This window comes from Trachypithecus francoisi, unplaced genomic scaffold (assembly GCF_009764315.1).
Source record: "Trachypithecus francoisi isolate TF-2019V2 unplaced genomic scaffold, Tfra_2.0 Lachesis_group3, whole genome shotgun sequence".
Taxonomy (NCBI): Eukaryota; Metazoa; Chordata; class Mammalia; order Primates; family Cercopithecidae; genus Trachypithecus; species Trachypithecus francoisi.
The window spans coordinates 141,571,063-141,598,891 of record NW_022681468.1 but is presented as its reverse complement, the minus strand read 5'-3'; the positions used below and the strand labels follow the sequence as shown (position 1 = coordinate 141,598,891).

At 39.1% G+C, this 27,829-nt stretch overlaps 1 protein-coding gene across 2 annotated transcripts in view; it reads right to left on the bottom strand.

The window, feature by feature from the left end:
* FBN1 (fibrillin 1) overlaps window positions 1-27,829 on the bottom strand; it is a 249,205-nt gene that overhangs the window by 113,589 nt on the left and 107,787 nt on the right. For both annotated transcript variants that reach the window (XM_033190199.1, XM_033190198.1), the window contains exons 7-10: window positions 19,668-19,865; window positions 16,183-16,308; window positions 8,784-8,909; window positions 3,100-3,258 (exon numbers count right to left, since the gene is read on the bottom strand). In XM_033190199.1, coding sequence (XP_033046090.1) covers window positions 3,100-3,258; window positions 8,784-8,909; window positions 16,183-16,308; window positions 19,668-19,865 — 609 coding nt within the window. The remainder of the gene's footprint in view (window positions 1-3,099; window positions 3,259-8,783; window positions 8,910-16,182; window positions 16,309-19,667; window positions 19,866-27,829) is intronic.

Here is a 27,829-nt window from a genome sequence, read left to right as displayed (position 1 = left end):
GTACAGTGATTTTCTCATGGATACCTTCTATGCTAGTTTTAGTCATTAATAGAAATTAGACTAAGATTTTTCTTTTCCTTACAGACTACAGTTTAACTTATTTTCAGATAGTAACATGTCTTACTGAAAGGCATTCATATTTCAACCCCATAGGACATTCTGCCAATTTACATGAGGTTAAATATGCCTGGTTTCTATGAACGGTACTTTCTGGTCCGTTTCTAAAATTTCTTCATTCATATTTGACATTTCCAGCTCAGGTCAAGTTTATGTTTTCAGAGAATTCTCTTACAGCATTTTAATTATGATTTAACTGGAATTTCAAGTCACAGAGATACTGACATACTTGAATGTATTTGTAAAGGAATTCTACGTTGTTCACGCTTCCCTGACTCAGGATGTCACAATCCTGCTTGTCAACCAACAATGACTCTTCCTATAGACTGATCATCTGTATGTGCCATATCCATCATTCCCTGGGAACCTGCTCTCACCAAATTCCCATCACTAAGACTGTGTAGTCTTCGAAGTCAGGGATCATCTCTAACTCATGACTAATTCCCACTCTCAGCCTTGCCCTGCAAATTGCACATAACAGGAATTCATTAACTATGTGTTGGATTTAATTGAATGACAATTATATTATGGAACTCACTTTGCTTCCAAGCATTTGTAGGTACCAATTCAGTCTTTCTTTTTAAGACTTTTTGAATTTATATAAAAGAAATAGCTTATCTGCCTTTGTGCTAATTAGGTGGGTATTTTACTTTAAGAATGCCATTAAATTCATCTTAACTTCTCTAGGAAAGTGTATCAGACGGAATCCTATATTTCTTCCTATTTTTTACAGATTAGTAATCTTCTCATTGCCCCTTTACATTCAGGATCAGCAACATAGGGCTAATTTTGTTCAGCTGATGTCCATCTTTCCTATCTCCACTTAACCCAAGACGATGCTGACTTATTTTTTAAAGAGTAAAAAGCTGGCCAATCTAAAATCCTTCCTGCATCACTCTCTGTAAGAGCCCAGATCTCTAGCACTGGTACTGGAACATTTGGACAAACAAAAACCTACCTGCAAATTATTTTGCTCTATAAATCTGTTTTGCCCAATGCCTCTCAGGGCTGTGCATCTCTCAGTGGTATACCTGGGAGAACAGCTCCCTGTAAAGCCACACACAGGAACCTGGTCGTCTTCTCCAACTGTCCCAAAGTAGGTCTTCCTGCAGGCACCTAAATCTGCTCTAGTCCTCTTCTCTATTCAAAGCCTTAACACAGGAAGGAATCCACATCAAAGCTGCTGATTTCCTAAGTTAACATATGCATTTTAAAAGCCATTGTCCTGGTACCTAAGCCATGTCTTAGAAGTAAGTCATGTGCTTCTAAACAGTGATCCACTAAATGGTTCCCTACTGGACTAAAGAAGGTAAAGTTTATCTATGCATCTGTTTATTTATGTATTATTATTTTGAATTGACAAGTAAAAATCATATATATTCATTGTGCACAACGTGATGTTTTGAAATATGCTCAACTGGTGGGAAAGATGTTGCCTAATAAGTTGCTCTATTTGAATGCCTCCTATAGCAAGATTTTGCTAAATATTGTGGAAGTGTAAAAAGCATGAGAAATATGAGGCTACAATAATGAATGAAATTTCCTAATGAGATTGATCAACCAGTAAAAGAGCAATGTGTGAACACACATATAGGACTCATGCCACAGTCATACTACCAGCCAGAACCACAGGAGCACGAGGAAGAAGTGAGCACTTCCAGCTGCGGCTACCTCGGGACATTCATGGATTAGGTCATGTTTGAGCAGATCTTTAACAAGACTAGAGGATATATAACAGGCAAGGATGGCAGGAGTAGGGAGAAAGAGCCTGAACTGGCAAGAAGTTTTAGAAAAAAAGTCAACTTGAATTTAGAAATGCTCAGATTGGGTGCAATGAAAACTCAATCATATAATTTAAACTACTATAAAGAACAAGAATTAAAAGATGAACTGGGATCAGATCTGGGGACTCAATGTTGTGCTAAGTAGCAAATGTTCTTTGCAAGAAATGGAGTGAATTGGCCACTAAATATTGCCTGAGTTCATCCTGGAGAAATATTTTTGGACATCTTTCTGGAATAACGAAAGTGTGCTGTATTTATATATTTGTTTAGTTATGTATTTTTTAACTAACAAATAAAAATTGTATGCATTCATTGTGTACAACATGGGGTTTTGAAATATGCTCAATTAGTCGAAAGGTGTCTCCTTTTTCCCCCTAGACACAATTTTTTAAACTGAACTTCACTGACTCATACTTTGGGAAAGATACATGGCAACGGTGGATTTCAGAGACTAGTTAGGAGGCTGCTGGAACAGTCCAGACTAGAGAAAATATGCTTCTAATGGAAACAAAGAAATGGACAGATAAAAGAGATCACGAGGTCAGGAGATCGAGACCATCCTGGCTAACACAGTGAAACCCCGTCTCTACTAAAAATACAAAAACTAGCCGGGCGAGGTGGCGGGCGCCTGTAGTCCCAGCTACTCGGGAGGCTGAGGCAGGAGAATGGCGTAAACCCGGGAGGCGGAGCTTGCAGTGAGCTGAGATCCGGCCACTGCACTCCAGCCCGGGCGACAGAGCGAGACTCCGCCTCAAAAAAAAAAAAAAAAAGAGATACTGCGAAGAAAAAAAAAAAAATAAGCAGGACTTAGCAGGAAGGAAAGAGTCCAATGTTAGGAAAAAGGAAATGTGTCTCCTGAACAACTTACCTGAAAAATTCTGAGAGCTGAGTTTTACCCTACTGAGCTTTTGAGTACTACGTGAGAGTCAGTAAGTACTAAAATGAGAATAAGTACTTCCCCAAAAGGTTTCTGTTAAGTAATAATAAGCCAGCTAAGTCAAAAGCAGTACCTGAAAACAGTACTCTGTGTACAGACCTCTGTTTTTTCCCTCTGCATTATGTGGGGAGATTTCCCTGGATGTCATCTCTTGTATTTTCTGGAGTCTATTCATTTACCCAGGTTTCCACTACGTATGCATCATGCACATTGTCATTGGGCTCGTGAGGATATTCTGCAGATAACAGGAAGGGCTCTTACCGGTTGCTCTGATGGGACACATCTCAGGGGCGACAGTGACCCCTGGAGACCAGCATCGGCCGGCATCACAGCAGCACTGCATTTTGGTTATGGACTGTGGCAGCTGGTTAGAGCAGCGCCCATTTGTCAGAGCTGTGTAACAGTATCCTGGGCGAACATCTGAGGACAAAGAAACACATACACACACACATCACTGAGATGAGACTTGTAACAACACTCCCCGGCCACAGCAGCTCCACACTTCACACTTGAGCTACGGCAGGATTAATTCACACCTTTGCCCCCTGGAAGGGAAGCTGCCAGCGCTGCACAGGAACAATGCTCAGTCAGAAATCCCTGGTCTCACACCTTTTGCCCCTGTGTGCTGGTGCACATGGCTGAAGTCCCACATTCCATACCCAAGGTGGGAACGAATGATTAAAACCATGTGTATCATAGGAAAAGAGACTAAGAAAATCACCAGCAGTGACAGTTAATTATTTATAAAGACATGTCTCTATGCTGAAGAGAGACTGAGTTTTCCTTGGTTTCAAACTACTTAATTCGAGTCATTTAAGGAAAATAGTTATGTAAATCTATTTTAAAACAACATTCAGTCTATATTTCTAAAAGATCTTTCTTATTTTTCAGTCTGTAACTGTGAGAGTCAGGCATAAGTTTTTTTTGTTTTGTTTTGTTTTTTTAAGAATGAGCCACTTTGCATTTAGATCCGATGCTTATTAGCCAAGATTTCCTTTTGTCTTGGGGCCCTAACAAATTTTATAAGGTACTAATTATTTATAACTTCAAAATGACACGATTCCAAGTTCTGAGTCCTATAGGATACAATAACTCTAGAAGGATTTTGTTATTGTTTTTGGCAGAAAGTGTCTTCTCAAAGCAACATGGTAAGACACATTTCTATATCACTTTTATTGGGTTACATCATGTCTAACTGTCATTACGTCCGACACACTGCAGTGCAACTCTGGGTTACTGAAAGAGTTTGTGACACACGAAAAACCTAACGGCTCCCTATGCCTTTGAGATACTACCATGAAACAGTGAAGGCAGGTAGCAAAATGCAAAACACTTTTACCTGCCTGACATGTGCTGAGGGTGTACCTCTCTTTAAGTAAACTGTATCTCTATAGAGATCATATAAAATTGGCCGGGCGTGGTGGCTCAAGCCTGTAATCCCAGCACTTTGGGAGGCCGAGACGGGTGGATCACGAGGTCAGGAGATCGAGACCATCCTGGCTAACACGGTGAAACCCCGTCTCTACTAAAAATACAAAAAACTAGCCGGGCGAGGTGGCGGGTGCCTGTAGTCCCAGCTACTCGGGAGGCTGAGGCAGGAGAATGGTGTGAACCCGGGAGGCGGAGCTTGCAGTGAGCTGAGATCCGGCCACTGCACTCCAGACTGGGCGACAGAGCAAGACTCCGTCTCAAAAAAAAAAAAAAAAGAGATCATATAAAATTAAATTTTGAATAGTAAATAATATTGTCAATATGCTTGTTATTTAAAGCAGGGGTCTCCAACTCTCAGGGGCCCCAATCCCCAGTTCTAGTCTGTGGCGTGTGAGGAACTGGGCTGCACAGCAGGGGGTGAGCGGCAGGTGAATGAGTGAAGCTTCATCTGTATGTACAGCTACTCCCCATTGCTGGCATTACCGCCTGAGCTCCACCTCTGTCAGATCAGTGGCAGCAGTAGATTCTCATAGGAGGGTGAACCCTGTTGTGAACTGCGCATGCGAGGGTTCTAGGTTGCATGTTCCCAGCGAGAATCTAATGCCTGATGATCTGTCACTGTCTCCCATCACCCTCAGATGGGACCATCTAATTGTAGGAAAAGAAAGCTCAGGGCTCCCTTTGATTCTACATTATGGTGAGTTGTATAATTATTTCATTATATATTACCATTTAATAATAATAGAAATAAAGTGCACAATAAATGTAACGTGCTTGAATAATCCTGAAACCATCCTCTCCTCCAAGTCCATGGAAAAATTGTCTTCCACGAAACCAGTCCCTTGTGCCAAAAAGGTTGGGGACCACTGATTTAAAGGAATATAAAGGTTAAATCCTTTTGTAAAGCAAAGATCTTTCACAGCCAAAAATCCATCCCTGGGTTTCCTGTAAGTCTGAATGTTAAATTTCAAGTTTTCTCAAAGAGGGCCATACCTGCAATTGTTATCATCTACATCATTCGTAAGAACACAAAGCCCTCATGTCTTGAGGTTTCAATAAATTAATAAAATGAAATAAAATAAAAACAAGGCTAATTTAGAAACATTTAAATTATTAACATCAAGTGAAGAAGGCTAAAACAAACCTAGACAAACCATAAAAGAAAATTATGGGTCAGTTTTAAAGGATACAAGATTATTTCCGAAAAGTACTTAAAACCACTAGCCAGTATAAATGTGCTTTCCAGAATTTTTTTGTGGTTCCAGTTCCTGTACCTCTGGTCAGACTAATAGTTTCACCAAAGAGGCAGAACAAGTTTTATTCCAGCCCGGTCCAGGATAAACGGCTGGAGAGGGAGTATAGACAAGTATGCTCTCTGTGAAGCCTCAGGTGGCACCTCCCCCCTCAAGAGGGCAGAGAAATTGAACTTCCTACATTCTAATTTGCAATGCCTTAAAACCACTAATACTTTATATACTTGGGAATTAGTAAATATTTGGGGCATGGAAACCAAAGACTGTTGAGAATGGGAAGAGATATTCAAAACTGGCTTATATCCCAGCTTCAAATGAATTCGGTGGTCAAAACCCAGTGTAAACACTTGACCAAATTATGGAATTTGTACATATAATTTTCAGCATGGGCTATCTTTCAGAGCAAAACTAGGGCCTACAGTTGCCAATGACAAAAGCTTAATGGGCTAATGTCTATTATTTTGCAAATTAACTACGATACCATGTTATTGCCCATCTGGCTGACTTATATGTTAAATCAATGGGTCACAAACTCTTGAGCAAAATGGTGAATGCTGGGGGTAAAAAAAATTACAAATCAAGTTTGGGTTACTGGCAGCCCCTGATTTACAGATGGCACCTGCACATATAAAAATAATTTTTCTAATTTCTTTTTTTGCTGAAGAAGTACCTTTGTTAAAAACACACATTTATATAACTTATAATTTTAATGAAAACCTACAGGCTAATAAGTAAAGGAAGTAAAAAACTGAAAATCAGAAACCATTTGGAGTACCTGACCCCCAGGACACCCCAGCCTGAAGTTTTTCACTTCGTTAGGCAGCAGTGCCACATCAAGTTGCGGGGGAGCCATTGTGGTGATATGACACTTTGTACAGAGGGTAAGGGGTGGCTGTAGACTAAACTGAAGACCTTCAGGAGCCAAGCTAAGGGGAGAAGAATGTCAGGATCTGGAGGACATAAAGGGACACAGAAGGAACCACAAACACCTTCCATTTTAAATCTGCCCTGGCCAAGACACCTGGCAAGGAGGAGGAAATCTCACTGTTTTCTCCCCTTTTGAATCACTTGGCTCCTTATTCTCAGGACCCAGAAATCACATTATATCAAAGCAAATATATTATGGATTAAATAGGTGTTTGAAGGTCGTCCTACCCTGTCAACAGGCCTCTCCTACTCTGTCATCAACATGGTTGTGTACAACCAGGAGCTAGGAGTGGTGAGGCTCAAACTAGGGAAAGGACATCTTTATGACTCCTAGGAGTCAAAGAGAGAGAACACAACAATATAAAAAGACAACCTTACAGGCAGTACTACAAATGCCACAGGAAGATCACAGAACAACAAATAAAATAATACTAAGAGAGCTTAGAACACAAAGGGAGCTCGGGGCTGGGAAGTCTGAGAGTCTCAGAATGTGGGGGCAGAAGGTACCAGGTGGAATTTTACAGTTAGAAGAAATGTGCACGGAAGATACTGCACACCACTATCTACCTAGTGGGTTTTCTATTGGTGAGACCTACTAATTCCAAACAACTGTCTTACGAACAAGCCTTGGATTTGTTTATACTGTTAGGGGCTATTTGTATTTTCTCATCACTAGGGATAATTTGGGGGTCTCTGTTGCTTACGATGGAGGGAAACAGGAGCACTGGGGAAGTCAGAAAAGTCACTTGGATCATTTTGTATGACAAGTTGCTAATTATGGGCACAATAGAGTACCAAAGAAGAAACGGGGCTTCCTAGGGATCTAGCAGGAAAGAGTGAAGTGCATCCAGAGTTGAGGGGTAGGAGGCAATGAGGGAAGTCTGGGCTGTGCACTCAGGTCACGATGGAATCCCAGATCCCTCTCTCACTACCCACTTAAACTATTGGGCCATTATTTATCTAACCTTTCTCAATCTCAGCTGCTTCCCATCTACTGCTGTGAAATGAACATTAAGTCAGATAATTTACATAAAACACCTCATACCCCGTGATCCAGGGATCTTAGTTCCCTTTCCTTCCTCCTTTGTAAAAAGTTAGTATGGATATATTTGATAAAAAGAAAATAACTTTTAAAATGTGAACCATCTGATATGTAAATATATCTTAATCTTCATGTAGGTTGAGGCTCTCTTAAAGTCCTTAAATATCAGACTGTGCACTTTGGAACTTGAATTTTAATCTAGAACACTGCACTTTGAAAGAAGTCTTAACAATTGTTAAATCCAGCAGCTGTCAACTCTATTTTTTTTTTTTTTTCCAGACGAAGTCTCGTTCTATCGCCCAGGCTGGAGTGCAGCGGCGTGATCTCAGCTCACCGCAACCTCTACCTCCCGGCTTCAAGCGATTCTCCTGCCTCAGCCTCCCGAGTAGCTGGGATTACAGGCGCCCGCCACCACGCCCGGCAAATTTTTGTATTTTTAGTAGAGACAGGGTTTCACCATGTTGGCCAGCCTGGTCTTGAACTCCTGACCTCAGGCAATCTGCCCGCCTCGGCCTCCCAAAGTGCTGGGATCACAGGTGTGAGCCACTGCGCCCAACCAAATCTAATTTTTAAACAATAGAACCCCTTATTTAATTGATACCTGACATGGAAGCCTAACACAGCAGATAAAGTGAAATTGCTATGCCTACAATGTGTGTGGGAGTGTGGGGGGGACAAGAGCCCTTCCCACTCAGCCCTCTCCCTTTTCTCTGTGCTCTCCCCAATCCCTGCAGCCCTGGAGAGCTTTGAAACACCTGAAGGATCCACTGGACAGACTGAAAACCACTGATTCCTAAGTCCTAATGGAAAACTGCTGAGGGTTTGAGCAAGAGTGTTATTTAATCAAAGCACTATTTTAGGAAGATAAATCTGACAAAATGGATTGTAGAGAAGCCAAGAAGCAGGGAGACCAATTAAGAGATTATTAAAAAATTTCAGGCCAAATTAACATAGATTCCGGGGAATGACTGAAGGTGGGGGTAAAAGAGAGAGACACCTGGGATGGCTTCAAGGTTAAATGCTGCATGACTACAACATTAATTAACAGACTGAAGATATCTGTAAGGTCTCCTGGATCATCCCTCTTTTATGGGAGGCAAAACATCTCCAAAAAAGACCACAAGGTGCCTCTGTTCTTTAAGAGGGCAGTCAACTGTTTAACACTTTTCTAAAAATGTACATTTTACCTCAACTGATAAATTATATATGCCCCTTAACAAGCTTGTCTAGAAAGTTGTTTGTTATGGAACTGACTTACACAAACCATGCATGCTGTTTGTAATTAAACCTACCTATGCATCTGGTACCATCTGGAGAGGTGTAAAAACCAGGAGGACATTTGCAAAAGTAACTGCTGACTGTGTTTGTACATTCGCCCCCATCACAGATTCCAGGAATGGTGCTGCATTCATCAATATCTGGAATATAAAAAAACAGTCTCGGCATTTGTAGAACACAATATAAAACCGTTCATCAGTACAAGGATTGAGATGTAAATACTAGACAAATCATGTCCCTGGAAACAGCCACCTTTAAAAAGTAAAAGCTGCATGGAGAACAGTCAATTCAAAGGTAGATGCTGCTTCTCTCAACAGACTTACCCAAAAGATTTACCAAATTCAATAGATTAGGGCAAAATGAAATCACCCCCCTTTAAAATCTAAAACTGTGTACTGTTGTTTCACCAAGTAACTACAGCATGCTAATGTTACAAATGTCATTTATTTTAAAATTTTGTTTTCCTTTTGTTTCCATGTTTGGCATTAAGTTAAACTCCCTGACTAATTATTTTATATTCCGTATCACTTCTTGCATTGCTTTTCAATCTATTTTCCACAATGCAGATACTGAAATCCTACAGAGATCTTGTGGTCTGAGTGCTGACCCCAACTTGGCCAATTTGGTGTTCTCAGTGGCACCCAAACTACCATTATGATGGTCTTCTGTGGTTGGTGAATGAACTGTGTTGGACTGGGTGCTCTAACCAACGGGTCCCCTTCAAAGAGGGACTTGCTGGCTAGGAGGCTGGGAATACTGTCAACAGATGGTCTTTGGCTCTCAGCCCCTTCCAAGATAGCCTGAGTCACAGAGAGCCCCCTTGCCCGAGGTCACACCCTTCCCAGGCACCCCACACCCAATAAGCAATTGTGGAGGAGGATCAAAGTCTGGTGCATCCTGCCCCAATGGGAGACAACACTGACGGCCACTGCAATTCCCCAATTCCTTCTGGGGCCGGTGGAGGCTGTTGATGGGCTGCACCCTAGCTTGCCTTCTCTGCACGCTCTTGCCTCTTCCCCTTCTCTTCTGCAGGTGTTGATCCCAAGGACATCCTCTAATAAACATCCTGAATGCAACGGAGGCCAAAGCTGGGGTTAGCCCTCAGACCACTGGTCTCCATCAAGGAAGCAGTAAAATTCCCTTAGGACAAATTTGACCATTTCCTTCAAGGAGAGATTTTCAATGGCCTGACCCACACACTGACAAATGTCAACAGATACGGCACCAGCAGAAGAACAGGAAAAAAATGAGAGCTTCCTTCTTAGGCTAGAAGTAAACTCAGGGCACACGGAATCTGCCTGGCCTCCTCTCTGAGACCAGTAGAGCTTTCTGCACTGACCTGGGGAGAGGTGACATTTGACCCAGGCCTCCTGGCAGTATTACAATGGCCAGGCTGACACCATTAAAACTGGGAAAGGCTTATGACCCCCAATAAGAACATTTATTCCGTAGGCTAAGTACTCTCTTCATTTATAAAACAAAATAGAGTTCTAAGTGAACCAGATTCAAGTATCTTCTGACTCAGGTTCACCCTGTTAGTAAAAAAGGCAGCAATGACAGTGTTTACATGCAGTTTAACCTTTTTAAAACCAAAATCACCATTCTTCCAAGCTAGGCTAGAGGCTAAACCAAACAATATTTCACTGCTTATATTAGAGTCAATGCTAACATAAACAGCACTGTCACTGCAAAATTATGTAACGGTAAAGGTGCATATTCTATTCTGACAGATACAAATTTCACTAGAGTCTGTGAAAGGGGCAGGCAGAGAAACTGCCAAGGGCAGACAGAGCCTAGGGTTACCCATGTAATATCTCAAGGCAGCCACACTTCTACTTAACACAAACAAAAGGCAAGTATGTTAAAGAGCCTACAGGATTCAAAGCTTCATTTAAGGATAGAGGAAGGTATAATTACAAGGAAGAAGAATGTACCTTTTCCAAAGTGTCCCTAAAAGTTAGTATCTGAGTCCTACAACACCTGCCAAAGATCACGTGAGGAGACAATGTGGTATTATATTTTTTCTCAGCCCATTAATATAAATGACAGCTACCATTCGTATTAAGGCCGCTTAGCATACATCAATATCCCAAAAGTTTAAGTGACAGCCTATGTCAGAAAATTTTATTTAAAAAATAGAATTAACATTGGCAGAATGGGGGAATCATCTTTTCCATGCTGGCTGAGTGAGATTTGAGCCCTTTATTGAAGATAACAATAACAATGACAATAATGATGAGAGTTTGCAGGTGCTGAGTGCTAGGCAGAGTCAAAATGCTTGATGAGTGCCCAATCATCTAATCCTTACAATACGGGTAGGATTGTGGGCCTGATTCTATACCTCTGCTGCCCAGGTACACCTCTTGCATTACACTGAGGCCTTCAGAAAACTGACACGAATCAAACCTGAAACAACAGCAGAGAGGCTCATCATTTATAAAGTGAGGCTAAATCCAAGTCTCCAACTGGCAGGGGTTTTTAGGGTGCGTGTGGGGAATTTCCACCTAGGTACATGTCTTTGAAAGCCAGCAGGTCAGGAAATATGTCATACTGCACACCTCCCTGAGTTCACATAGATTAAGGTAAAATGGGACTAGGCCAAATCATTACATTTGAAGGAGCTTAAATGGCTTCAAATTCCCCCTAATACGTCCCCTTCTCAGTGACACACCCTTTTGCCTTCAGGTGTCTAGTGCCTTCCCCCTTTCCTAAACCATCTTGCTTCTCAGTGGCATGGCTTCGTAACAAATAAAAGCAAGAGTTCTATCTATTACCAGGCTGTGGTGGAAATTCCTGATGGCAAAGGCCAGAATAAGGTGTTTGAATTGGATTCGCTCACACTCTGAAACTCGTTCATATGAATTTATTATTTCTCCAAGTTCTTCCCACTCGGTGTTCATCTCCTTTTAACTGAATTTCAGGCATCCCAAGTTAAGAGGGAACTTGAGAATGGTGACTTTCTCAGAGTTTCTACAAATCAGGCTGTGTCAAATGCCAGCCACGAAAGTAAACCAGGTGGGGAGGTCTGGTGGGGAGTGGGGCTTGGCTGGGAAGAGCTATTTCGTGCTCTGGACACTTCTCCCTGCTTCCTTGAGGCAGCAAAGGAGGCAGAGCTGCTGGGGAGTAGCTGTCCCATGGTAGCTGTCCACAACCCCACTGGCTTCTTGCTGTGACCTTAAGAAGAGACACAAATGGCAGATCTCTTCCTTCCTATTTGCCACCTGTCCTTTGTTTTTGCTCCTTCTCATCCTCCAGTCTCATCTGTTCTCCCAGAGCATTCTTCCCATGCCTAGGCCCCTTTATCCTATGGCTCCTCTGGCAGAATAGGAGGAAAGAGTGTGGAGGGCAGATGGATGGAGCTTGGTGTCTGTTCTGGGATGGGCATCACCATCTATTACTCGGCTATCGAGAAGCTCCATCCAAGATTGTGGACGTGACAAGAGAAACCCGATCCTGACAGTTAACCTGATCCTGACTGCCTAGATACTAACACAATGAGAGAAAAAAATTAAAACCTATGGCAGCTGTTTAAAAGTAACATGTGACACACTAATGATCATGAATGCCACTGAGCCTGTGAGCTTAACTTTGATTGTACAAACTCAACCCAGTGTAAAATGTATCACTAAAAAGTAAACAAGCTGACTCTTCCAGTCACGCTGACTATTTTATAGTCACACCACGTACGCCAGCTTTTATTCATGCCGCATCCGCTGTCTGGTAACAACTTCAAAATGGAGTCTGAATTCTGGAACTGGAAAGAACCCCACATAGCATCTTGTTCAACCCCCTCATCTGAAAGTTGAAGTAACTCAGAGATGGTAATTGACTTATCTAAGATCACACAAAGGATTAGGGATTTGACCAGAGGGCATCAAGGATGGGGGCCAGGCCTGCCTTATTTCCAGGGCTCTTTCACCTTCACCACAGAGATGTTTTTTTCAACTAATTGTATAGAGAGAGCCAGTTACTTTGAACAGTAAAAGTCTAGGGCCTGCAACCAGCTGAAGAAGATGAAGCTCCATCTGTGGTACTGGGTTAAGCCACCCCAGGAATTCTCCTTAGCTCCTGAGAGGATAAGAGCCTCTAACAGTAAGTAGCCATGAGATAAATACGCCATTATTTTGGAAAGGGGAAGTCCTGAGGTTTTTGGCTCACATATTATAGAGTGCATGGATTTAAAAGCTACATTTTTAAAAAGGTCCTGTGCATCATGCAGTGCTATTATAATTGCTAAAGGCTGGGCTGACGATAATCTAAATCCCAAAATACTAGTGGTTAATTAGGAATCCAACAGACTTCTTCCAGAAATAAAACTTAATCCCTTAATTACACTCTTTATTTCTTAATTTCCTCTCATAGTAACCTATGCAAATACGGACTTGGTTTCCAAAGAAAAAGGTTCATGTGTTCTTTCAGCATGCATACTCTACAGTCATCGGAAAGATCAACAAAGGAAGGCGGGCATGAACTCTGTTTCCTTTTTTCTCAAATCACAGCTATAAATCTCAATCTTTTCCTTCTTAAATGTATGAAAAGTTAATAATTGTTATTTAAATCCTTTAGCTTGTTAATTTACATTTCAAAATGTTCTCCAATTATATGTATTTATAAAACACTTTTTCATAACTTTTTTTTTTTTTTTTTTAGTTTTTGGAAAGAGGGACATTTTAGGAAGGAAGTGAGAATTCTGCAAAAGGAAGATCTCATGGAAAGCAACTCGAATAATGGCATTCTCAGGCCTGAGAGAGTGAGGGTTAGCATCTTGTGAATTTGCTAAAGTCAATTTGATGGAATTGGTTTTTCTTCTCGAAAAAATTCTATAAAAAGTACTCAATTCCACCCCCTTCCAAGTCAAAAGGAAGATAACTTTAAAAAGCCACTCAAAGCAATGGCAAAGGTACCAGGACATTTTCACAAGGGCACAGAACCCCATGGTTATACTGATCATCTTGCCAGGGTACACATTCAGTGATTACAGACCAGACTTCCTGGGTTCCCTCTACTGACCATCGAGACACCAGTTGATGTCCAGAGTTATGCCATTTCCACAGTGAGACACTGTAACTGGAAAGGAGCAAGGACGTGGAAGAAGTGAACCCAGCTTGCCAAGAGCTCTCAGGGGACTTCCTGATTACTTTCCCACCAGAGTAAGACAAGTCAACCCTGCTCATACCAGTCTCCAGGCCAGAGAATGTATAGTACTAACAGGACATTCTCTTCTAGTATCAATTTTGCATTGATATTAGAAGGAAAAGAAGGAAAAAAACATTATCTAAATTTAATGTAACAGTAGATGGCAAAGAAAAAAAAATCTAGTCAAACTAGTCTGTTTTTATCTTGCCACTGACTTTCACATGTAGCTGGAAAATTTTTGTGTGTGTGGAAAAGGATTAAGTAATACTCAGACTGAATTTTTGGTCCACTGGATACACCACCATAATAGGTTTCTTAGCATCAATAAAAAGATTCGAATGATTTTTCTTTCAGTCTGAGCATTAAATTAGAATCTTCTGTCTAGTCCACATCCATAGACCATTACTGTTAATTGACTTGTCTGAGTAAAAAGCAAGAGACAAAATCAATTCTAGCTCAGGCTGGAAGCCATCATAATTTCAGAAAACAAAACACAGACTGGACAAGTCATAAGGACTATATTCCCCTCAATCTTGAAACTGATTATATATTCTGAAGCTGAATATATTAAACTGAGAAAGCCTAAAAGGTAAAACACAACCTATCATTGATGTGGGTTTTGCATGTGATCAACTTTAATGGCTTGTTAATGTCATATATGTGTGTATGTGTGTGTATATATGTGCATGTGTGTGTGTGTGTGTGTGTATATATATATATGGCCTGAAAATCTATTCCAGAATAGTAACTTTCATCTAGGAAAGAAGACAATGTAATATGGCTCAGCAAGCACCAGAGTGTGAATTAAAGAGGTAAATTTGAGCAGTCTTGTCTGAATGGCCTCAGACAGAGCACTTAATACACCCAAGACACCATTCCTTAATATATAATGTAGAGTGTGGAACCAGCTGAGTTCTTTGCCCCTTTCAGTGTCAATGTTCTCGGCTTCAACTTTAGATCTATCGTACAACTTCTAAAATATATTGGTCTATCGAGAGTCAACTTTATTGTTCTCTGAAACTTAAAATGTTTTTTAAGAAGCTTTTAGAAAGAACCATTTTTTCACAACTACCCCGAAAAACTATGTACAACATGTTCAAGAATGCAATAACAATTATAAATTCAATGATGATTTATAACCTAAAAACAACTCCAACTCATAAAGATAGTTCTATCAGAGTTAGATTCTTCAGTTTCAGGGCAAGTAGACATTAAATGTCTTACATGTAATTTATGAATTGCACCTTAAATTTAAAGCTGTCTTTTGCGCGTCTGATATACAGTGGCAACCGACAAGGTTAATTATCCAGCCCAGACAAATAACTTAGAATGTACTCACTGCTAGAGTCTAGGGGCATAAATACAACAGCATCTGCTTTCAATAAAAATGCATCCATCTAAATGAAACCTCAAGGTGGGGTGAGTTGAGAATGAAAGAAAAAGTTTTCTCTTCTGATCCTGATGAGAGATGTAGCCCTGAGAATGCTGTTACACTATTGTCAGACATTACTATATGTAAGTCACATGTACTCATCAAAGAAACGAGAGTCCAATGCTGCCTACATATTTTCTAGATGCTCCCCTCTCACGAAGAAATTATGACTGTAACTGGAAGTCAGGCCTCATTTCAGCAAATAGCAGTAGCAGTAGTGGTGAATATAAACATATCTTCTCTATATATATTTGCAGAAGTTCAATCTATAAACTAAACGCAAATATAAAAATTATCTCAAATTACTCTTCTGTTTGACTAACATTAAAAGCTTTTCATTTGATAGGCAATTATCATCCCCCAGAAAAGAAAATCATGAGCATATACTAGGAGCATAAATATAAGGGTTGATTGATCAATCCTGCCTCCCCACACACAAAATCAAACATATCTTTAAACTCGAAAAACTTCAGAAGATATATTATTCTGAATGATATCTAATGACCAAATTTAAATTCATGACTCTAGAACTATGCAAAAACATGTGTCTTGAACATTTTAAACCAAACGTTGGTTCAAAAATATTTCATGTTTTTAATACTTAATTTGATTCAGATGGACCTCTTGTTTTGGGTCTATAAAAGTAGAAAAAGCTGCAGGGTTTTTCTGGTCCAATAGCACAAAAGCATATTATTACTGTTAAAAATATTACATTTACACATTCACGGGGATAACAAAGACAGAAAGATTTAGGAATAATTTGCAAACAAGCTTGTTTCTAATGCTGAGTTTTGCCTGCCCCCACTACACCCCTCACAACAACTGCAAAGCATAAGATTTCTTACCTTCACATTTTTGTGACACTTCATTAAATTTGTGTCCAGCAGGGCATTTACACTCAAAAGACCCAACAGTATTAATGCAATTTCCTCCCTGACAGAGCCCGGGGATGGCCTGGCATTCGTCCACATCTGTCAGATTGCAGAAGACAGAGAGAAAAAAAAAACTCACATAAAATTCATTGCAGAATACAATGTGATAATTTGTCCACAATTATGTTACCATATTTATATCGGTGGTTATTTGTCCCTCACAATATTTGGAATATGACTAGGGAAACTATTTCTCACAACTGCATTATGTAAAACACATCGTTGGATTAATAATGTTCCATAAGAAGTCACAAGCATTTTTTGTTTCCCCACCTTCCATGTTTCCTAATGTAGAGGAGAGTGTACTAACTTTTGTGGGTTTCATCACATATGCAGCAAAGTAGAAAGATATGTTTAAAAGGCCATTATTCACGGCCTCGTTTTTATCTCCAGATTGGTAGTAATAATCAGAGTTATTCAAAAAATCTTGCAAATCAAAATGCAATACATTTCTACAATGAAACTATCTTTAAGAGTTGTACTGAATGATTTAGTTAAAACGGAATTTATTGAAGGTCACTCAGACTACACGAGACAGCTAATGTTTTTGCACAAATGAAGTGGAAGAAATGTTCACTTCACATTCTGGAGAAATGCCCTGCACAGTAAAAATTAAACAACTCAGAAAATTAGGCCAACAAGTGAGAGGGATCGCTAGATGAGCGTGCAGTTTCAGCTGCTGACTTACCTTGCTGGCAGAGTGGCTGCCAGAAGGCACCTTTGTAAAGGTCAGTGAGATCATGTCTTTCCCCAGCTCAACGTGCAAGTCCATACTACGTCCTAGGAAGTTCTACATGATTCCTCTGCTCTTTTACCCATTTTCCACCCTCCTATCGCTCCCACCACACTGGATTCCTCAAATATGCCACCTGCCACAGAGCTTTGTAATGGCTGCCCCTCTGCCTGGAATATTCTTCCTCCAGAGAGCTGCATGGCCCACAATGTCTCTCGTTCTCCAGGTCTCTGCCCCAATGCAACTTTAGCCACGAGCCCTTCCCTTGACAGTCCAACAGCAACACCTGGCTCCAGGCTCTAATCATCCTTCCTTCCCTGTTTATTTTTTTTCCACAGGACTAACCACCCACTGACCTAATACATGTCTGTTTTGTTTAATAAATTTATTGTCTTCAATATAAGCTTCCAGAAAGCAGGGACTTTGTCCATTTTCTTCACTGCTGTATAACCAGCACCTAAGGACTAACTTGGGTTCTTATGTGTAAGCCCAAATAGTAACCTTCCAGGAGCAAAATTAATCATCTCATGCTCACCACATTCTGTTACAAAGTTTATAAAAGTACCTGTACATTCTCTCCATCTCTTTGTTCATAACAGAGACAAGTCTGATTTAATAAAGAATCCCCAAGTAAACAGTCTAGTGTATTCCTTTTGAAACCTGGAAGCCTAATGCGTTCTTTAGCTTCACTTTTCATTGAGTAAAGTAAAAAAGGGATTGCTGTTGATAAGATCTCAACCTGTGTTCTTGAGAAAAGTTGGCATGCAGTAAAAGGGATATTAAAGAAACAATATAGTTTATTATAAAAGTATCACGTACTGTTTTAAATGAAATGTCTTAACCCACAAACAAATGATTATATGTGGAAAATCATTAGATTATGTTTTCCAGCCAATTTCAGTTTTGTCTTAGACCAGAATTTTCCATTCTCTTGACATGTTGAATGTATTTTTAAAAATATTTTTGAAAATCAAGATTTTTACATATGGGCCGAACTAGCTGTCTTGTTGATCATGATTTTTGGCCAACAGAAAATACAGACGAGGCAATTCTCCACTGGCTGTATACGGCCCCTCACGTCTGACCCAACGACTGGAAACACCAGCAAGGAGCGAGAGCCACAACTTGGTGGCAGTATCTCTTGGAAACAACAACGGCAACAACCACCATCACCACCAAAGATGAAGAATTTCACTCTCAAACTGGCAATATAACTGCCATTGCGATTCAATGGGTTTTCAAAACTTTTCTTATAAAAAACCTTTTTTTTTTTTTTTTCTTGGACGTTGAATAGCAGAGTTAGGAAGAAACAGGAAGCAAATGCTGGAAAGATCCAGATTTATGAAACAAATAGCAAAGCTAAAGAGAAGGCAGTTCATTCTCCCCACCCCACCCCCACCAATTCCGTTAGCACCCCAACCTTTGACAATGGCTCACTGATGGGCAGCTGAGGCACTTAAAAGTCTAGCTCTTTGGTCACTGTCAATGAGTTCATGGGTATTAGCTAACTTTATAATCCCAAGACTAACAAATTCTTCAAAACTCACTGGGACTTTCTAAAAATGAGAAAAATAAGAAGGCACCAATAAAAACCTAAACTTTTAATTTTATAAACTACTACAATCCATCCCTTGATAATTCTAGAGTTTCAAGATGACTTATTTCTTCTCTTGACATTCAGAGGGATACATTTAAGGGCATCCAAAGGAGCTGTATGTTGTACACGGGAGGTGGAGGCCAGGAATGACAATATCAGAAGTGGAATTTATTGAAGTGGAATGTAATGGAGACCCACAAAACTGTGTGACTAAGCTCAAGTTCTGTTTTAGTGCATATTACTCTTAGAATTAACATATAAAACAAAGCCAAAGCATTATCTATTTGCCTCAGAAAAGCATATCCTGAATTTTCTGAAAATATTGCAACTTGCTATAAAAAGTCCTGAGGCAGTCTAAAGGAAACAGATATAGCCTGAGAGTTTTCAATCCCATCAGTTCAGTGTGGAGCTGCCTCTGTTCACTTCCTCCTGTTTCCTGCCAGACATCCAGACAATAAAAGAATTTGTACAGCTGGAAGAACAGGAGTAAAAGCCAAAAACAGAGTAAGGGCTTCTACAGGAGGCAGGAGAAGCAGCTAGCAGGCGACATCTGGGGATATTTAAAACTGTGAAACAAATCCTAATTTATTTCGGACTTGTAAAAAAATGCATAATGTAGCATGCAAAATGTCGAGAGAAACAGTTTTCTTCAGGTCAATTAAGCACAACCCATGAGAGAGAGGAACTCTAACAGTTTCAAATGAAGAAAAAAAATTAAGAAAAACATAAACTACCTTGTTCACAAACCTTGCTTTGTGTTTCTAGACAGCATTGCCATAATGCACAGCATTGCTGTAAACAGAATCACACCACCCCTGGAGTGAGAGGTACATGCAAACACCTCTGGGGTCAGAAAGGGGGAACGGTTGGCAAGAAAACATCCAGTAAGACTTCAGCTGCTCTCTCGAGAGCCACGTTCCTAATGCCTTAGTTGGATATCATGCAGTCAGCGAAATTGTGAAGTTATGTAGCTGACACTACTTTTCCATTCTCTTCAACTTCATTGGAGAATGGCCCTCCAGAGCAAATAAGATTAATCCATTAATAATTCCATCAGCCCGGGTTTACCTTGACAAGCTCCCGTGCGGATATTTGGAATGAAGCCACGGCGGCAGGGGTGAGGCTGGGCAGGACACATCTCACAGGGGTGGCCCCAGGCTCGGCCGACTGTGGCACAGCAGAGCGTTTTTGTGCAGACAATCCCGCTGAGTTGTCCCTGGCACATCTGGTTGCTGATCACAGTAAAACATGGGCCTGTCCTGTAATCTGAAAATAAAGAATAAGAATCTGATGAAAATCCAGAAAAGCAGGAACCATCGTGCAGAGAAACAGCTGCACTCCATCTTGCTTGACTCCGAATTGAGAAATGAATTTCAGGGACAGAATGATGCATCACTGCCTCTGTGTAAGGCCTTGGATAGACCATTCTACTTCTGAACCCGATTTCCTAACCTACAAAACAGGGATGAAAACATCAGTTCTTACCCACTTTGAAAACGGCATTGTGAGCATCAGATGAGCTAATGGAAAACTCTTTACAACTGTGAATTGCTGTACAAATGTAACATGGTAATATTATTATCCACTCATTACTTAAGAAAACATAATGGTGCTTGCACTGAATCAGCTCCGATGCCTGATACAGATGCTTCAGTGACTAAAAGAGGCCAAATCCCTGCCCTCACAGAGCTTCCAGTCTATTGTTATTTAGGGCTGAGAAAGCAAAGAATTTTGAAGCTTGCAGTGAGGCGAGTCATGGCACCTTCTTCCTGGAAGTTCCTTCAACAAAAGAAATGGTTATCTGTTTCTTTTGAGTTGGGGTCATCTTGTTTCAAAGACAAAACAAGCAAACTAACAAATGAGGATTTAAAATTTTGCCCATGCAAAACACATTAGGTATTTAACATAAAGGGTGAGGACACTCGTCTGAAATAATTGTAACCTCTAGGCAAAAGGACCATCTTAAAGCAAAACAGGAATGAGCTAAGACCGTAAGAGAATTTGCAGTCAGAGCAGTCTACCACCAGTTATAAGATCTGCCTCTTGTTTTTCTTTTTTTTTTTTTTCCTACAGAGAGACAGCCAACAACAAACAAGAAAGATGAAGACGTAGTGAGCACAGAGGACCAAAGCCAGGTTGTCCTCACAGGTTGTCCCCTTGTGAGAGAAATCAGGGCCATAAAACCCATTTCTGTGGTTCTACAATGACCTTGACAGACAAGGGAGGCTGGGCTGGGGTCGGACTCATGGGCTTCTACCCACTACCCAACATTTGCATGCTTCCAGGTCATTTTCAGAAGCGTTTAGGTGGAGTGATTCCTGTGAGTCTAAAAATGGACTCAATGACCCCAGTAAGTTCCTTTTACCTGTGAATGCAACCGTTTTATGAAAATCACTGGCTGCACTAATGAAACTACTGGGATGCTTTCATTGTTTTCGCCTTTCTTTAAGTAACTCATAGGACACAGCAGACATGCTATTTACTAAGGAAAAAAGGACAACTTTTCATTACAATACCAAGAAGAGTGAACATTCTGGATCGTAACAATGTTTTGGCAATAGCTAAATTTTATCTGCTGGCATCCCTCTATCCTGAGTATTCTCCTTGCTTTCTTTTTCTTGCATCTCCACTCCAACCCCTCCCTTGGAATTTCAACTCCATCTGCTCCCCATCACTACGTGCTCTTCCTCCCTCTCCTCTGCTATCTGCAGTGAACCACCTCTGTTCAGTGGTGTTGCAGAAATAGCACTGCTCTAACGCCCATGCTGTAAGATCAACCTTCTGAAGAATTCCAAAAACAAAATTCCATGCCAGTCACATACATAAAGAAGACTACCATATCCAAGCTACGGCAGCACTGGAGAGACAGACAGGACGGTCCAAATGCCGAGTCCCCAGCTCCCCAGCTCCCTCCCTCCATACCAGTGTTATGTCCCACTCACAGGATGCAAGATAATTTTAGATTTTAGTAGGCACATATTAATTTTAATGTGTATTATGAACCAGCATAAATATATCAGACTCATGATTTCACAGTTATGTCTGCTATGAGGATGATGAATTGAAAAACCTTTTAATTCAATTTTTAAAAAATATTAAATACTAGTACAGGTGATATGCAAACAGGTCAAAAATTGTGTGGGTGACATCTACATGCAACCAGACTCACCATTCCAAAAGAAAAGCCTGAGACCTTTGTGTCCCTCTTCTCTGTGTGACCTGGCCCCACCCACCTTTCCAGCCCTTTCTCCTGACACTTTGTTTATCATGTGTCTTTTTTTTTTTTACTTTGTTTATGCATTTATTACTCTACTGTTTTTTTAGTTTTATGTAGTCAGGCTCTAGGTATACTTTAATATTTTACATTGTATGCCGTATTTATTCAAAACCTGCTATCTTCTTCCAGAGATACTGAATTCAAACAAAAATATAAACAAATATTAAATACTGAGCTGTTGAATAGATCTCAGTCCTCATTTCATTCTTTTGATGAAAAAAAGTCACTCAGCACTGCAGTAATTTGTAACAAAATCTCTTTAAAATGCTGTGGACATTTTAAAACTATGTGGACGAAGTGATATACCAAAGTCATCTTTATCTTTTTGGTTCAATTCTCCCAAATAATACCTATAGGGATTTAATAAATGCATCTTTGCTATTTGGCCTTTCTTTTCTATTTCAATATTTTATTATGTATTTTAATTCAAAATTAAGTAGTTACTTTACACAATTGAGAAAAGGCAGTAGCATATAAATAAATGTAATTACACCTAAAGAAACCCTTGATAACATATTGATTATATTATCGTACATAAGATTTTGTGTGTATGCATGTGTGTGTTTTATTTTTTAATCATAAAATAAGGATTATACTAAAAATATACTTCTGAATCTTGCTGGATTTTCTTCACTTAACATTGCCAAAGCTTTTCCCCATGTAATAAACACCATTCCACAATATGATTTTAATTGCTGCATAATTTTCCATCAAGTTATAACAGAATGTGTTTAGTCATTTTCTTACTGTCTATCATTTAAATTGCCTGTAATTCTTCATTATTACACATAGCATTCAGTATACATTACAATGAATCCTTTTCAGGATAAAAACAGCCATCAAGATTTTTATGACTATATATATCCTACATCTGAGACTAGAAACATCACAGCCGTATAATCTTTTATTAAAAAAAAAACTTTCTATGTTAGGTAACAAGAAAGAGAATTTAGGCTTGTTTCTTTCTGTTAATTTACTGAGACAAGTGCAAATGCTTTAATCAAACAGATTCATGTTAGCTTGCCATATTCAATCATTTTTAAAAAGCATAATGCAACATGAATTTTAATTTATAATCCTCTCTTCAACACTGCTGGGATTTGTTTTTCCACCTCCTCTTGCCAAGATACTCTATGGAATTATCTTATATATGAGGATTGCCAAGGTTCAGGATAGATACAAATATGGTGTTTTGTGAGTGACACCAGCAAAATCCAGGCACTCTACAAAATGCTAACACAAATCTGATTCAGTTCTGTCTGACACTGATTCATAACTTCAGATGTGAATTCCTCATTAGAAGATCTTCATTAAAAAAAAAAAACCTTAAGACTTTTCCAGGGTCAGTAACTTATTATTCTTATTTCAATACGAAATACATAGAATCAAGATGGTAGCTGTTAATTCTGACAACATATATTAGGTATTCCAACAGTCCACAGGGATCCCATTTATTAAATATACTATATATTTGGCGAATACTTTAAGTACGTAGAATAGAATCTATGGACTTAGCACATTTCTGTGCTAGATACTTATCACTATTGACAAAGTTATTTTGGAAACAAATTAGAACTGGCTTATTTGACAGTACAGATTAGCAAGTGGATATGAATGTATTTGTAGATCCGTATTTTAAACAAAAATTGCTGATTGCAGAGGGAGAGGCATAATCTGGATGAAATAAAATTGGATCTAAAAATGTCTTGGAAGGTAAATGCTGTATTAACATGGTTTTCAAATGTCATTCCGATTTGGCGGCATGTGCTTTTCGTCCTGTACTTCATTTAGATTGCCAAGGTTATGCCGTTTTTAGTCCAATACGCCAACCGCAGAAAGAAATCTGCCCACACTCCCAATTCCTTACTAATAATCCAATTATTTACAATTATTCCCATAGCACTTACATGATATTAAGCTAAATTTACATACTCTTTTTTTTTTTTTTCAGATAGTCTCAGCATTAGACAGGGAGTGTGCTTAACTCAAAGCTTGTGTAATGTCTGACTCATTCCTGGCTTCAGTGTAAATCATTATTCCTAATGCAACTAAAATATAGTATTAGAAATGCTTTCTATTTGCAAATTGCTCTACAATCACTTCCTTATAAGACCTTCATGAACTAGGGCAACAGGCCAAATCATTCCGAAATTAAAGTGCGATTCTAATTGTTTTTAACTGACTTACTCCAGTGTGGCTGCTTCATGGGAAATTCTGCATCTCCATGTTCCCATTCTGAGTGGTTAGCTCAAGGATTGCTCTCCAGTCCCATTAGATTTGGCCTCAAGGCTTGGGCACTGACCAACATGTGTCTGCAGCCTCTGATCCTCAGCTCATGCCCAGCTCTGCAGCTCAGAATGCTGTGGTCTACAGCATTATTTCACTTTCATTTGTAATCAGACTTCACCCTGAAGCAAATGCATCATTTACAGGGAAAGAATATTCTGTGGTACAATGAATTCTTGTCCCTCCTGCCCAGTCACTAAACCACAAACTGCAGGGAAGGCACAAGGATATAATTTTGGGCACTAGGCTCCAATTATTTTAAATCCTTCTTTTCATAAAAATGACAAACAAAAGAATGAGATATCAATTTATCCATGACATAGAGGGTCACAGCACACTTATTTCTCCCAGGTAGGTTGGCCTGGGAAACATTAGGCTCCTAATATGTGGAATTTCAATACAACTTTCTGAGGAAGGAGTTCAGAGAACTTTTAGTCTAAGGAAAATTAAAGTTAAGAAGTTCCATTATCATAATCAGCCTCCTAACTGCTGTTACTTCTTCTTACTCCAATCATTCTTAACCTTAGGACATAACAGAATCACTTGGGGGAGCTTTTGCAAAATGCTGATGCCTGGGTCCTACCCTGTCCTCCTCTCCCAGTTTTCCCCATGGAACCCTATTTAGTAGATGTGGCACAGGGCCCAGGCATATACATCTTGCAAAAGCTCCCCAAGATGATTTTTGCCCTCTAGGACTCTAAGTTTTGTGTGTGTGTGTGTGTGTGTGTGTGTGTGTGTATTTTTTCTCTCTCTCTCTGTCTTTTCCTTTAATGAAGAGTGCTCATGTTCCATGATTAATTGGAGATGTCTGCAAGATAACAACTACTTATCTGAAAGTCTAACCTTAGAAACATCAGACAGCCCATAAACTGGGATCACTGCCACTCAACATAACCTAGTATTTCTCAACTAGGACTGACATCCTAATCATGGCAAAATACTATTCATTTCCACAGTGCTGCACTGATTATGAGGCACTTTATTACATTCTTTACTAATTATATTATAGTTAATTATACTAACTACCAGCTCATCAAAGCAAACAACAAAGTCAAAATTTAGGAAGGCTGATTATCCACTACTGCAGTGTCCTAATAGTTAATAGAATTCCCATTTCCAGTCTCTTTCCTTCTAGTTTTACAAAGCACACTGATATACATGATCTCATGCCGCTGTCAGGAACTCCCACACCCAGCCCCTGCCCACTGCTGCAGCTTGTATCTCAGTGGAATTCCAGGGGCATTCTCCAATTGGGGCCCGAATACAAGGCCTATTTAGCATCAGTAACACCAAAAGTCAACTCTTAATTTATTCCAGAATTGCACTATCAGAGAGGCCATCTGAAATTCTTCCGGGACTCCTGATTTTATAAAATATAAAGTAGTGCACAATATCTATCAAGTTTCCTGTCAAAAATAGTCAAGGCTTAATCTAATCAAACTTCCACACCAAACTTCTAGCTGAAAGGGAATATAGGGATAGAGGAACAAGGTAAATTGCACCACAAGGAAACAACCAGAAAGCTCAGAACGTGTGATATTTTCTAAGGCAATTGTTCAAAACTTTTCCAAAAGCAAATGACTTTCTCTTCACCAAAAGAAGTACAGAGATTATTTTAGATTAAAAATCATAATAATCAAAACTCAATTGGATACTGTTTCTAAAAGAGACAATTTCAGAAATCTTATGTGGACTACATATTACATGACATTGCAGAGTTGTTGTTTTTCTAGGTGTGATAATGGTATTGTGGTTATATGCAAGAATGTCCTTAGTGCTTAGAGGTGATGTGTCATGATGTATGCAACTTAACTTTCAAATAATTCAGTGACGTAAATAATAACAAATACATATTTCAATATATATCTTGTATAGTCTATATATATATATACATCCAGATGTGTACATACACATAGAAAGCTATTATGTGTATAAAAGTGGGAACAGTTATTCAACATAAGTGGAAAGTATGTGTGTATACTTTATATTATTCCTTCAACTTTAATGTAAGTTTGAAATTTTTTATAATAAAATTTCAGGGGAAAGAAATTCCTTTCACATCTACTTTTACTATGCAATGTTGCTTCTCCCATCTTATTCAAGCTACATGGCATTTTTAAAACGATGCAATAAGGTTTAAATATACTTTCCAATCCATGCATTTATATAAAATACTGCACACAAGATTACCTATTTAACATGGTCTATACAGTGTTATTAAAAGAATACAACCTGTTGGCAAAATTTACTAAAGTATATTATGCAAAATGTTTATCTTTAAGAAACTGCATCTGAGGTATGGCTTAATTGTTACTAAATGTTTTTAAAAGGCACTTTAGAAATAAACCATATGGGAAAAAAACAAAACTATTTCTACATTAGTATTTTCCCTGATTTTAATTTCTTTATTCCATAAGTGAAAAGTATTACCACTATGACTTAAATGTAAATATCATTCAAAACTGCAGAAACAAGGTGATTTGTTGTACACCTTTTAATCTAACATGCAGACTAAGCAATTCATCAAAATCCAGGCCATAGTTCTGTGGGACCCAATTATGTGTGGCAGCAATTCAAAACTACAGCAAATTGTTACCACATTTTATTCTGTTCCATGATGAAGAAAGCAGAGAGAAATCTTGTTCAGAGTAAGAGAATATCTCATTTACCTGATATTATTTGTTCCTTTACTATAAATCCTGCAAGTCATTACTGACTCTCATCTTCCTGCGAAGTTATCTCTACTTTTACTAGAAAAAAAAAAAGACTGGGGGAATCGGTAAAGTCAAATCATGGTTTGGGTGACATATTTACCATCAAGATAATAAAATCATAGAGAACGCTTTCATTCTTAATGGTCTGCAAATTCCACTTTAAAGAACCAGTTGGCTCTGATTTATTCCCTTTTAAAACGGCTTGTATGAAATGCCACGTTAAACCAAACACTGCCGTTTGACCACAGAGCATCAGCTATTAAACAGCAAGACAAAAACAATAATATTATATAACAATTTATTTGTTCTTTTATATTTTTTCAAAGCCATGAAGCATAACATATTCTCTCCAATCCAAAAACAAGATTAACAGCCCAAGAGGAAAGGGCCTTAAGATTAAATATAAAAATGGTCAGGGGCAATATATTCTTAAATTAACCTGTATATCATAAAAGTACCTTGTAATATTGTTTATTTTCCAAAATAAGTTCCACAAAAGATGAATTAAGTTCATGAAGAATCCTAATAGAATGTTTTATCATTAAATTATTATTAGAAATGAGATTTTCAGTAGCAGGTCAATTTCAACACTGAACATTGTGTATATGGAGGGTAAAGGCCTATGTTTGTAAAGAGACAATAAAAATAAATTGATTTAAAATATCAATCAATTGCAGTACACTAATATGAGGTACCCAGAGCAGTCAAATTCATAGACAGCAGTGCAATGATAGTTGCCAGGGATTTAGGGGAGGGAGGAATGGCGAGTTTTAGTTTGAGAACATGAAAAGGTTCTGGAGATGGATGGGGGTGACAGGTGCAAAACAATGTGAATGTGCTTAATGCCACCAAACTGTACACATAGAAATGGTTAAAATGGTAAATTTTATCTTATGTATATTTTAATACAATAAAAATAAATTTCTAGCCGACACGGTGGCTCATGCCTATAA